The 14,473-nt window shown below is 42.4% G+C and overlaps 1 protein-coding gene across 1 annotated transcript in view; it reads right to left on the bottom strand.

Annotated features, from left to right (window-relative positions):
* The window catches only part of LOC119655566 (GTPase-activating Rap/Ran-GAP domain-like protein 3), a 278,003-nt gene extending 265,185 nt beyond the window's left edge, over positions 1-12,818 (bottom strand). Inside the window, exon 1 of the mRNA XM_038061498.1 lies at positions 11,995-12,818. Within this exon, the coding sequence (XP_037917426.1) occupies positions 11,995-12,185 (191 nt within the window). The 5' untranslated portion in view covers positions 12,186-12,818. The remainder of the gene's footprint in view (positions 1-11,994) is intronic.
* Between the last annotated feature and the right edge of the window lie 1,655 nt (positions 12,819-14,473).

Below are 14,473 nucleotides of genomic sequence, written 5' to 3'. Positions count from 1 at the left end.
CAAATCGTTATTCCGTTGTCGTTGCTGGGTTCGCCGTTATAAAGTCAATGCTGTCCGGGGCTCTTTCTGTGGCTTCGTAACGTTGGTTTTCCGTGTAGGGTTGTCAACCCTTCGCCAACCCCCAACCTGGAGGATAAGTTGATACAATTTGTCCTGTTTTTCAGTGCGCCTTCACCTTTCTCCGTTTGCGGCTTTTCATTAAGAAAGAGCTCCACGTGGAGGTGGAGGTAGGGTTCGGTAGTAGAGCTGTTGATGTTAGTTCAACAGGCGTTTCCCAGGTTTTATGCTCCATCGTGGATACCAATCCACGTTTCGCTCTGAGACCTATACTGCTCTTTGACTCTTTCTTCTATAGTAACACTCATCTATGGCGTTCTCTTGGCAATGTGGCCCAACTAGTTTAACTGACGCTGGTTCATTGTCTATGTAGTAATACTAAACGTGTTCTAATAAAGTATTCTATGTATGGCTCCTTATCATCATCATCATCATCATCAACGGCGCAACAACCAGTGTTGGGCCTAGGCCAGCCTTAATAAGGAACTCTATGCCTGTCTATCAGTTGGATATCGCTGGCGGCTGCGTAGAATCCTATCCTATGCCATCGCTCCATCTGAGGCAGTGTCTGTGTGACCCACAAGTCGTTCATAATTTTTTTCGTTATACACAGTACCAATTAGACCCCTTGTGCATGCGCTTAAATAGTAAAAAGCGGGCCGTAGCTACAAGCTACGCAATCGTCCATTCTGTAATAAGGGAGGCAAACAATCACTGAGAATCCCAATCTCCGAGTGATATATGGGAACTGGTTACATCATTCTCTTATTCAGTAGGAGCTTTGACCCAATGGTGGGAAAATTTGAGCGAAAGAGTTTTTGTAAGGTGAAAGATACTCCATTAGGTGATTGGTGCTATTGGATGCTGTTGTTGTTTTTGTTTTTGGTGATGAATTAGCAGCAGCGGATCACACACCAATCACCGCAGTTCGAATATATTGGATTGCCATCCCGTTATTCACATATCGCCAGCATAAGTAAGTTAGAGGTGGGTAGTGCCACTGGCACTTACCTCAGCTTCGCGGATATCTTTTACTAGGGCTATGTTAAAAGGAGTGCACAGTCGAGCTGCAACTTGTTTTAAACCGTTGTTGTTCGTGAAAGGTCTCAATAGCAATCCTACTGCGTTTATCTGGTCTCCTACTTTGATATGGACCAATGATGTTCCATGCGTATACAGCTATCTAGGTTAGGAAGATAGCGAAGAATATATTATAGGTGGTGCTTAGTAAGGAGGCGTCGCCTTCGATAAAAACTGAAGTGAGTGATATCTCCTTTTTAAAGTTTTATTGGATACAAAACCTCACTGTCACACACACGGTTCTCTGAAAGTCCCTGCACATGCAATGAGTTAAGTTATACCACGTTGGCTTTGCTATACACGTAAAAGACAATGACACTTTTTTAACCAAATATAGCCGTGTATGTAGTACTTTTCGAAGCAGACATTAGTTTTGAGATTGGTTGCAAAGGGGGAAGCCCGGGGGACTGAAAGGAGTCAATTACTGCAAGGACCTATTCTCAGCTATTACCCACCCGAAAAATCTGCAAAACGTTATGGTGATTCATGCAAATGGTATCTAAAACACTTTTCATTGCAATATCTGATTAAAGTTAATAATAACATATTTTTATGTTTTGAAATTTTACTGCCAATCCCCCTTAAGTTCATTCTAGATGCATGAAAACAGCAGTAATATAGGTTTTAAGTTTGATGAAAATCTTATTTAACAAAGTTAGTTAGTTAGTAGGTCAAAGTTGACTCTTTCACGTCAAATTACTGCTCCCTAAGGGATTAAGTGTCAGTAGCAACGTATATACACTACGAGCTATGTATAAGTCGAACCAGTGTGTACCCAAATATTCTTACATAAAAGAGCAACAAAACCTTTCATAGCTGAAGCGCTGAGTTTCTCGTTTCCCGACTTGCTTATGTATGGGTCAGATAATGCTCCCTTAATCAGGCATTAATTGATTGGTTCAATTTGTTGCTGAGTTTTTTTCAGGATTCATTTCCTGCCAGTTAAATCAGTTCTCCACTGAACTTGGGAAATGACTTTATTAGCTCCCACATGAAAGTGGTGATTTGGCCAACGAAAACATAAGTGCTGCAAATTCTGAATAATTTCTAGGCAACTTAAGCACGCTAGCGAAAAATTCTCCTAATATTTAAGAGAAAAGCACATTATCGAAAGGAGCTGCCTAACATTCCTGACAAATTAGATGACTGTTTAATAAACAGCGTATTCATTACGCAATTGTTGCATATTATCACTTCGTATCCTTTCAAATCCCATTATGAGCCTCCTTCGGTAAGAGTGTAAACGCCTCATAGAAATTCGAATTTCATTAGGTAATTACATAAGGAATTAATTAGCTTTGACTGCGTCTCTTTGGGTTATTCGTGCCCTAAATGAAGAAGTTTCGGTTGTGGTTTGGTTTGATGAAGCGCCTTCTGTTTCGCATCATTTAGGAATAAATTATTCATTGATCTGAACCCTTGTACTCATACACGTGTATTTCCCTATATTTACCAATTCATGAATGTTTGCAAGCAGTGATAATTACCACATTAAAGTGCACCGAAGTAGTTCCTTCATATCCCAAAGGGAAATCAGAAAAGGGCTACAGTTCAACTAAATCGAAATAATGCTGATAATGGCTAGAACAATCACCGTCGAATTAGTTCCTCGATATTATCAACATAAATCGTAGTCAAGAGCAACGCTACGTAGAAGGATTTACCTCAAAATCCGGATGCGGGTCCTTTCGACAACTTCTATTTCAATGCTATTCACATCGTAATTTCAGCTTTTTATTTTTATTAAAAGTTTAAATGACTTCTATTATTCCTTGGGGCAGCTCGGCTAACGCTGCAGATTTCGATGTTTCTGCTCTTCGATTGCAATGCCCGGCATCTTTTGCTGCCTCTACACCACAGTGACCACCCAGAGTAGCATCACCATGTTGAATATAGGAATAGAGTTCAACTAATTTCTACATTCCTGAATGGTTTGCCATCAAAGGACTGTACTGAGATAAGTTTATCTATCGCTGCAGATTGTGTTGCACCTGCCTTCTAATCGCACCCCAATTATCTGGGGTGATGCTCTTAGGATTGCATACACCTCAGTCTGAAAGACCGGCATATATTGCCCCAATGGACGATTTTATTAGGAAGGAGGCTGCTCCTCCCGAACCCAAGGCCTGAAAATTTAGTAGTGCACCTAGAATTCGCCGGTTATTGTGCTCACGGCACCTTTTACCTTCACCTTTTCCTCAACATTTTTTTTTTCCGAAAAAGTTCTTATTAGAATAAATCCCAAATATTACATTTCTTAAGAAACTTTGTAAATTATACGATCATGGTTTTGCTTCGAATTACTGAAAGCGCATGCCTGAGGCACCAACTGTCAAGCAATTCACCGGTGCATTAGGAAAATTTGGAAATGAAATAAACACTTTTCTGACAAATTTTGGTTCAAGTTCACTTTTAGAAAAATAACAAGTTTTCAGTGACCAACGTTTATTCGAGGATGATGGTGCTTCTATCGTCAAGTAACTTTGAACTCCTTCTTCATTTCTTCCACAATGTACCCTCTCTCTCTCATTGCTTCCTTGCCGTTCAGGGTTACGTCCTCTACGTTTTGAACTAAGCAACACTTTTCGCCCTGATTTGCATTGATCCAATACGGCCTTGATGTTTTTTTCGCGAATGTGGCACTCAGTGAGCCTGGCAGACATTTCAGCGAAAATGCTGTGAAGATAATTCGCTTGAATTTCTTTGGCATTGGATAGTCATAGTTTCTAGGCCTTAGTGGGATCCTAAATTTTAGCAAAGAGGTGGAGACATACTCGTACTTCAGAGCGGACAGACATTTTCGAGGAGTCAACCAAGGTGTTCTATAATTTCCATTAGCAACTCTGATTGATTCCAGGGATACAATAGAGGATCTTACTTTTCCTCTAGTAACCACCTATTTCGCAGAATTTCAATCCGTCTTATAATATTTTTTTGCTGAACGTTGTTCAATCCTTCGTCTCCGGGATGCTGTTTTCCCATTTAGTTGTCTATGAAAACTTCCCTTGGCCAACCCTTGCGCCACAAATACCTTCCTTCTTCTTCCTGGCATTTCCTCTCAGTATGTTCTAAAGTTGTTTTATATTCACGTTAAATATTCAACCAATCTTCCTTCTTTGTACCTTTAGAAGAGGCTGAGTTACAATGGAAGTAACATCAAAATAACTAGTGGATGAATTTCAATTGTGGGTGATTGAGGCAATTTAAAGTTAAAATATATTTCAAACTGTTCCCCGGCATATAGGATATGATTGACTCATAAGACTGTTGTTGTCAACCATATATACTTCCCCCAGCAATGTACATCACTTCTTCCAATGACTTTTCGAGAAGCTTGCTTTCAGCCTACAGGCCGTCCATTCTATGCGATGGCGGTTACATCGCACAGCATAATCAACGACACATCCAGCTTTTGCTCAAAATGTGCACGAGTATCTGATTCGATTGCCAACGAAGTTGTCATAAACCTCTATGTAGCATTCGCCTCAACTTACTCCATAATTTTTCGAGAAGGGTGAAGCATTCAACGGTCATCCTGAGGCGCATAACCCACAATAAAGCTGTTGTGCTTGCTCCATGTGTGACCTAACCATTGCCACTTTTGCTTTCTGATCAACGTATTCCCGGGTATCTCGCCCATACGCCTACGAATTTCTCCATTTGTTGTGGTTTCAAACCAGAATACCCCACAGGAAAGCTTCATGGCTGGTTTGTGAAAGAAAGAAGCTTTTTATTAACAGTGGTGGTCATTTTCCACGTAGTATTTCCATATGTGCGCGTGTGTCCTGATAGCTTAGTGGTTAGAGCACAAGGCTGTCGTACGGAAGGTTGCGGTTCAAATCTCACTGATGATAGTGGGTTTTGTGTCGTGGTTTGACGTCGGATACCAGTCGATTGGATTGTTGCGCCAACAACTATTATTATTCCCACATGTGTAGTAGCACAGAAAAACAGCGAAAGTACATTTAGACATTAACATTGTCCGCCGTTGGCAGAAACAACGCTTCCTAGATGGAAAAACTGTATGATACCCTCAGTCAAATAAGAAGAATGCGATCAACAGTCAAACTAGGAACTTTGGTTTTGTTGGTGTTAGTTTTTGATCTGACTCAACTTGCCTCTACCCCCAAATTCAGAGCCATTTGACCAAGATTAATTACTGGCAGATTAAATAAACAAATATTGGCGAGTCGCGCATGAAATCCGGGAAAGCCACAAGACCTAACCACATCGCATTTGAACTCTGAAAAACGAAGAGCTGGGGCCCAACACTGTGACTTAGTGAATTCTTTAATCGAGTTATTCAGGAAGGAAGAACGCCATCTGACCAGCAAGAAAGTACCACTGTTCCGATATGCAAAAAGTAAGGTAGTCCAGCAAAATGTTCAAATTACCGTCTGACCCGGTTACTTTCCCATACCATGAAGATTTTTGAACGCATTCTTGACAACCGTATTTTCGAAATCGTTGAAATAACCGAGGGTCAAGCAGGATTTGTCAAAAACTGCGGAACTACTGACCTCTCTCTCTCTCCTTTTTGTACCTTGTTATGGACACCATCACACGGGATATCCAACGTCCAGCACCCTATACACTGATTTATGCAGATTATGTTTTCCTAGCATCTAATAGCAAAAATGATCTGGAGAACATGTTCAACAAGTCGGGAAACCGGAAGCTGGACGCTTCAGGTACGAAAGGTTTTGTGTATTTCTTAGTACGTAGCACGTAATATATCCATATATTATGTGAGAGTATCCACTTTCGGGTGATATTGACATTCATAGCCTTCAATTTCAAAGATGCAACAAATTTGAGGTATTATAACTTTGTTAGCAATAGTGCGATTTCCACGAAACTTGGTAAGATCATGTTCTATATTATAGCCTATATCACTGCAAAATTTCATGGGGCTAGCATTAACCTGAGGGGGGTTTCTGACCAATTGCAAAAAATTGTAGTAATATACTATTATTAACTTTATTTAGACAGATATCGTCATGGAAGGTATTTCGTAGCCCAGGCACCATATAGTGGCAGCCCCCTGATTTTTTTCAGATTTTTAGGTTTGGTAGTTTCTGAGAATGGCCCCCTTGAAGAAGTGATCACTTTCAACCCCCCGCGCTCCCCACTCTTCCAACGAATGTCAAAACTAAGATCGGCTTTGAAAAGTGCTAATCGAGACCTTTAATTTGATACCCCACATGACTATATCTGGTGAAAAAAAATTTTACACCCCCCTTTTGCATGTATGGGGACCCCCTCTTAAATTCCACATAAAAGGATGTAATTCACTATATGCGTGAGCGTTCACAGTTCCCACCTTCCTACCAAATTTGGTGTCAATCGCTATAACCGTCTCCGAGAAAAATGCGTGTGACGGACAGACAGACAGACAGACAGACAGACAGATAGACCTGTGAGGAGTGGCCAGATCTCCCATCAGGCGCGACCCCAGCTGGCGGATAGGGGCATACCTATTGATGTGTAAATATGTGTTCATGCACTTTTCTTTTTTGATTGTGCATGGGCTAGTGTTTACTCATCTCTGGTGCGCGGACCAAAATGGCTATGGGAAGGATACCCAGAACGTAAAACCACCATGGAAGACGAGAGAAGGAGAAAACTTACGGTGCAGGGGCTCGGAACCCCAGTACCGGCGGCTTTTGGGAGTGAGCAAGGGGGCTCCCGGTCGTCGATATCCCTCGACCGCAGTGCCTCGGTGGTGGACAACTTGGCCACCTTGGCATATAATGCTACAAGTGATTTGGATCTGGAGAAGGAAGTATTAAAGCGAAGTACGACTTTACCGAGAACACCAATAACAAGACCAAACAAAGATGAACTAAAAGCAGCTTTTTGGACAACAAAAACCGTGACAACACCCACCGCGCATGTTCAAGATGCTCGGCAGCAGGAGGTGCTCCAGGAACAAGGAAGAGATCCATTCAAAAGAAGCTCATCAACTTTGAGATCTCCACCAATGCCGATGAAGGATAAAGTACAGGCCAAAAGTGAAGGACCATGTAAAAGGAATAACCCTGCCGGGACTTATAGGGAGCAGAGTCCCGATCCGGAGGAATTACCCTTCACCCAGCTTGGGGCAAAAATAGTTGAGCTGTCCGAGTTTATCAAGGACAAGCACAACGTGCACCAAGCCATAAAGAATATGGTGAGGGCTATTAGAGTTCTCTATAATAGATCACAGATGGAGGAAAAGAATAATAAGAACACGCCGAACCCCGCTGTGTCAACAGTATCACAAGCGACCCAAGTGACGCCTAACCGTACTACCATCGAATCCCAGCGAAATAAGCGAGTACGTGAAAAAGACGGGGATCCTTTAAGTAATCAGCAGGCGCTTAAGAGAAAAAAAGGCGGACAGGACATCCGGAAAACCAACACCAACAGGTCAGAAGGAGGAAACCGTACAGCGAATCCAGGAAACTCGACCAGCGTTGCGAAGCCTAAGACCAGCGAAAACGATGGATGGACTAAAGTTACCAACAAAAAAGCGGAACGAAAGGCAAAAGTGCGAACTCGTCCAGATGTAACTGTTATCTCCAGTAAGGGCAATCTGTCCTACGCGGAGATACTCAAAAAGGTCAAAGCGGATCCCGACCTAAAAGATCTGAGCGGAAATGTAAACCGAATCCGAAGAACCCAGAAAGGGGATCTCATGTTCGAGCTGAAAAGATCCAGCGTGGGCAAAACTGATGACTTTCGCACTCAAGTGAAAAACTCACTTGGGGAGAATGCCGCAGTGCGTGCCCAAAAACATGAGATCTACCTTCAATGTAAGGATCTCGATGAAGTAACATCGAAAGAAGAAATTTGTATTGCTCTGAAGCTATAAGCAACACATACAGAAGCTATAAGCAACACGTACAGTATGTTTGTGATAAATCATCCACTACCAGTATGGCCCTGGCCAGGATGATGCCGAACGTGGGAGGGCCACGGCATACCTCTAGGTTGCTTATAGCCAGGGTGGTGACCTCAATCATGCTCTATGCGACCCCAGTTTGGAGCGAGGCGTTGCGGATGTCAGTTAACACTAGCAAACTAAATGCAGTCTACAGGAGGACAGCTCTGAGGGTATGCTCTGCCTTCAGGACTGTCTCAGATGATGCAGCATTCGTCATCTCTGGAATGATGCCCATTGACATCTTGGCAGATGAGATGGCGAATATATACCATGCGAAGCCAATCTTTCTCTTATTGCAGACGAAGAAGGCTGAGAGGGAGAGATTCATAAATAGATGGCAAGAGCGGTGGGAACGCTCGGGAAAGGGTCGGTGGACTCACAGGCTCATTCCTGCCATCAAGGAGTGGTTGGAGAGACGACACGGTGAGGTTAATTATAATCTCAGCCAGTTTCTCACGGGACATGGAGGATATCTCCAATACCTTCACAGGTTTAAATTGGAGACCTCACCCGACTGTCCAAATTGCGATGGAGTCCCAGAGGACCCAGAGCATGTATTCTTCCACCGTCGGAGATTTGTGGAAGAAAGGAGGAACCTAGAGGAGACTCTAGGAGAGGTGCTGGTACCAGAAAATTTGGTGCCGAAAATGCTAGCACATCAAGAGAATTGGGATGCGGTCAACTCCATGATCGCATCAATTCAAGATAAATTGCGAAAGGCAGAGGAAAGGAGAAAAACGCGGTCACGTGCGCCGCGTATAGAAGAAATGGGATTAAGCTAGAGTGAGCTGACTCCGCCCCGTGATGTAATACCTTATGGTGGTTCCGCGGGGCAGGGAGGGAGTCCGGGGTGGTTTTAGTGGGTAAAAATCCCACACGCTGGTGTGTCCAGACCAGTGACTTTTGAAGATTTCCACCTCCTCAAAAAAAAAAAAAAAAAAAAAAAGACAGACAGATAGACAAACAGACAGACAGACAGTAAACCGATTTTAATAAGGTTTTGTGTTTACACAAAACCTTAAAAATGGTATCATCATCAAAAACTGAATTTTTGACAATCGATGAAACAAGCCCAATCACTGTCAGCGGAAGTGATCTGCCCAGAACTGAACCACTTAAATACCTGAGGTCAACGCTATCAACCAATGAAGAACTGCGTTATGAAATTGCTCCACGCATTAACGCAATCTGGATGAAGTGGCGTTCCACAACTGGTGTTCTTTGTGATCGACATATCAACAAACGTCTAAAATCTAAAATTTGCCGCAATGTTATCCGTCCTGCCGCCCTCTATGGTTCTGAGTGTTGGCCGACTATAAAAGACAATGAACGGCGTCTTCCGGTAATGGAAATGAAGATTTTTCGTTGGACTAGTGGCGTGACACGTTTTGATCACATCCGAGATGAGGATATCCGCGATCGTTATGGGGTTGCACCGATCGTGGAAAAAATGTGAGAGAGGCGTCTTGAGTGGTATGGTCCCGCAATTCGTGCTAACGAGAATTCACTTGCCAAGATTGATTTGAACATCGAACTCGATGGTAAACGACCAAAAGGTGGCTTGGTGGCTGGTAAAAGTGGTTGAAAAGCAAGCGGAATGGTAATCTAAACATACACTGCTCCACATTAATTTGCAGAGTACTAATGTGGTCAACACGAGAGGATCCAAAAAGGAAATCCTTGTAGATCCAGACTTCACGGTGCCTCTCGATGCCTTCCAAGATCATTTTGGTTGCAATAGCATGGAGAAGCCAATATCCTTCCAGTAATCACGGTAATCGAGATGAAGATGTTCCACTGCACCAGTGGCGTAACACGACATAATCACATCACAATGAGAATCAATCGTGGAAAAATTGCAGAAGATCGTCGTCTGCGATGATATGAACATGCATTTCGCTCTAATTAGAATTCACTTGCCAAGATTGGTTTGAATATCGAAGTCAATGGGAAACAACAAAACGGTCGGCCGAAACAATGATGCAAGCCATCATTGGATGGTGATTTCAAAGCCCCTCGACTCGCCCCTCGATCAAGACGAGCCAACCCCACCTCTGAAAGGGACAAAGGCTGAAGAAGTAGAGAACTAGGTAGACTATGCGGAGACAGGGACACTCCCGAAGTTGTGCGGAAGGACAGTCAACGGTCGCCGGAATGCCTTGATGACAATGATAATTTCGCTCTTCTTTAGAGAAGCAGTCTGCATCTACATGTCTACGAGAAGGAAATTCGGAATCGGCATGAAGAGCCTTTTCACCGTCTCAATTGATCATAATCGTGGATGGCAAGCCTGCCGCTGGCGTACTTGACTGGACCTAAAAGTTTATGATCAGCCGCAGCCTCTATCGTAATGCTGTCTACAATAATGAAATCGCTTGGCAGTTTCCGATTCCCCGATTAATGGGCGGGTGAAATTCTTTTATCAACCCATATTTCTCGTACTTTTTCACGGTAACCGAGCTTCAGCGCATCACGTTCTCTCGCGTTCGTAGCCATCAAGATCTGCTCAGTTCTTTAGGTTTATTAATTCGCCGCCACTGAATTGCTCATCGAATGCATCCTTTCCCTGAATATAGAAGATAGCGTAAGTACGAGGTCAATATCTATTCGAGCCACTATTGACGCGCTTTTAGTCACTTTTTTTCAACAAACGGGAAATATGTTGGGTGTATCTTAAATCCCAGCCTAATGGACAAAAATCTTAAAAATCTGCCTAAATCCCGATGGAATGACATGTGACCAGCTCAAGCAAGGAAGATTGGAAAGTCATATACTTCCGAATGTAGTAAGTTAAGGAACAGCAAATAGGAGCAACACTGATAACTCGAAAATGCTGACTGAAATTCTAGTCAAGTAGAAACATATAAGGTAGGGGTACGAAATCATGCAAATGACCTGGGAAGGAAACTTCTTCCAGAAAATAGAATTCGACGCGTGGCATACTGAATGAGGTGTATCGGATTTGAATAACGTGGGAATTGCTGATTGTTATTCGAAATTAAAGTAAGGAATTTCAATAAGAATATGTTTGTAGTATTGAAAAATCGAGGCTTGTGCAGCACTTAGGATTTAATGAACCAATTTAACTCGTTTTCATTGGAGTAAATACAATAAATGAACATTCGCAGAAAACAGTTTGTATGAGAATTGGATGCAGCCATTCGGTCGTTATTCACTTGATTTGGAAATTAAATCGAATCCCCGATACTATCCAAAAGGAAATCAAAAACAATATTCGATTATATGAATTCTATTATATCTACGCTATCAACGTCCAATAAGCATAATCCTGACTTTATTCAATCTAACTGTTCCATTGGGTACAAGCTTACGTTTTATGAGGTGGATCCCTTGGGAATTCGAATACAAATTCCCGGAAACCTGCCGGGTGCAGGAGAATCTGAATAGTAGTCTCGTGCCGTAACCTCACGATTCGTGTACGTGCCTTGTGCCAGGATATATTGGCGACATGTGGAGTTCACCTCATGCAATGCTGATTTATTTCAAGAACCAAGAGTAGGAAGAAAAGAACGAGTTCGTAGTAGGTTGCTGAAAAGGACAAGATACGTTACATTCAAATCAAGTTGTTTGCATGGTACTAGTCCGGATATGGAGACGTCTTTTTTATTACGGGGTATTCAAGTTTATAACTTTTCAATGGGGCCCATTTTCCGATTTGGTTGCTTTAGTTTCAGGTACGGTTGCGAATTCAACTAAACATTTGTTACGAAATTGCTTTGCCCAATTTATCAAGCCATATTATAGTAAGGTTGTCAGGTTGTGGCAAATTTAAATTGCAACCTTTTAAAGGTGCTCTGGTACAATGAATCAATGCTAAACTGCTTATACTCGCCTTTTGACGGAATCACCACTTGGGTAAAGTTATTCTGTCAACAAGGGCTTCCCGCTTAATACAAAATTTCACTTACATAACGCTGGATGCTCGTCTTTGCAGCACTCTCAACGCTCCTATATCCTTGTTAGGCGGGGGAGTTCTAGTTGATGTCGTGCAAACACTCTGACTGCGATCACGAACGGATTCATCACGATGTGTACGAAAAAATGTGGCTAATTTTAAATTAAAACACAACATTGTTTTGGGGTACACAAGCGAGTACATTATTATCTGCTTTTGTGAATGCCGCTTTACTTATTCCACGAGAGCTGATCCGGTTTTGGGGAGAAAAACACTATTGACGCTGTTATCGCCACGTTGAGTTGCCGACAATGACTACGGAACGCGGTGACTCAAACTTTCGGCAAGCATTCCGCGAGCACTGCAGGCGCAATTGTGACACTTCATGCTGGTATCAAGTAAAAATTAGAATTAAAACTACGACTCCAATACATCTAGATAAGCCGTCGTCGTGCTTGCACAATACATTTTCGCGAGTGGCGCGAAACTGTTTATGTTTGCTGGCGGTCGTCGACCCAGTTTCCTCACTTGGGATCTCCGAAACTGCAGAAGCAAAACAGAACACATTACTCATCAGACAACAGCCGACTCGGGCCCGCAAATGCACAAATTTCGCACACTACAAGGGAGCCGTGCCAAAAATTTGGAAGTCTCCTGCCAACATATTATTTTCCATTGCCCTCCATTTCGCGCTTTCATTCCGAACTGTCGGTCGAACTACCCTCTCCATCGCCCAGAACGCAAGGACCCCTTGCACAAAATCTCTTCTCCCAACATGCAATCCCAATCAAGTGCCAAGAATTTTCCTCGCCTCGAATGTGATTTATGAATGAATCGACTGACACAATTTCCTCGTTACTACAGCACGCATAGGCCACACCAAGCTCATTTACACGAGCAATCTAAAAATATCCTTTTATTCTGGGATAACCTCCCGACGATTTAGTGGAAATATCAAAAGCCGTGCGGCAGAGAGCACTCAGTAAAAGCAACCTGCGGACAACCGACGTGAGCCTGACTAGCCCGCGGGAAACACTCGGGAAAACTGAACTCTCGAACGATTCGGGTAGTTTGCAGCACACCTAAGTCATGTGGACGGATCCAACTGCATCGGTTGGATTCCACTCGTGTACAAGAACGCCACCTCCTGACCTTCTTTTCCTTCGGGCGCATTTGTTTTCATAACATGCTCAGTACTATGTATCTTATCGCAGGCATGGTGGATTTTGTATTGTGAGCGCATGTCCTTCCTTTTTGGCGGACAATTGCAAAGACTTTCCGCGATAAGAAAGTTCGGCAAAGTTAGTCAAGGTAGGAATCATTGCCAAAAGTGTTAAAAGTTTAGCTGAATTTTCAAGCTTCCAACTTCCATGACAATGTCGACAAGAACCGTGCGGAAGAGTTCCTAACCGTGAACCATCTGGAAAATAGAATCCAAAAATCCACGTATTTGAAGCTTTAATAATATCCTGAACACGCAGAACCTATGAGCTGCTGACGAACATATTTTATAGGAAGCGTATACTCGTTGGTTTGTGTCATTGGTTAGGGAATCCATAAGGATATTTTTGGTGAAATATTTTAACATTGAACCGCTTGGCAGACTAATCCCAAGTTTGGAGTGTTTCAACTGCCCAATCTGAGTTATTTACATATGTTGTATTTCACGAAGAGAAACAAATATACATAAAAATGGTAGAAATCCCGAAAGTACTAATCGAGTCCTTTCACTTGAGATCCAACATGACTATATTCGGTGAAAAAAATATTACATCTCCCCTTTCGATGTATGGGGAACTCCTTTAAACTCTACTTAAATTGATGTCACTCACTGTATGTGTGGAATTTCATAGTATGACATCTTATCTTAACTCAGAGAAATTGGATTGGATAATAATTGGATTTGCTTACTTCTACTGGTGCCAAATTTTGCACTTTTAAATAAAAGTGAAGTTATAATCGAGCCCTTTCTTTTGATACCCCACACGGACATATTCGGTGAGAATGGCACCACTTGCTACATGTAAGGGGATTCACAGATGACAGACAGACAGGAAGACCGATTTTAATAAGGTTTTGTTTCACATAACAAATTAAAAAAAGTCCATCGATTACAAATTGAAAATCTACGGTGGTTGATTCGGCTATTCCACCAATCTAAATGTCTTCTAGGCTGCGCACAATGGCGTGGTGTGGCGTTATCACTCGATAATTATCCTTTTGGGTGTACCATACCATGACAACATAAGTGTCAGGGCAATTTCCATTCCAGATAGAACTAAATTAAGCAGTGCAAGAAGTCGGCTTATGGTTTATTTTATTTATGGACGACTTTAATTTTGAAAACGTGGACAACCTTGTGTACCTAGGAGTAGACATAGGGAAGGATGCTAATGAAGTGGACGAAGTTCAGCGCCGAATAATGATGGCCAACAAATCGTACTACTCAGTCCTATTGATAATGAAAAGTAAACGGACGCACAGGAAAAATA

This window comes from Hermetia illucens, chromosome 4 (assembly GCF_905115235.1).
Source record: "Hermetia illucens chromosome 4, iHerIll2.2.curated.20191125, whole genome shotgun sequence".
Taxonomy (NCBI): domain Eukaryota; kingdom Metazoa; phylum Arthropoda; class Insecta; order Diptera; family Stratiomyidae; genus Hermetia; species Hermetia illucens.
Note: the sequence above shows the minus strand (reverse complement) of the source record. Positions and strands in the feature narration are given on the sequence as shown.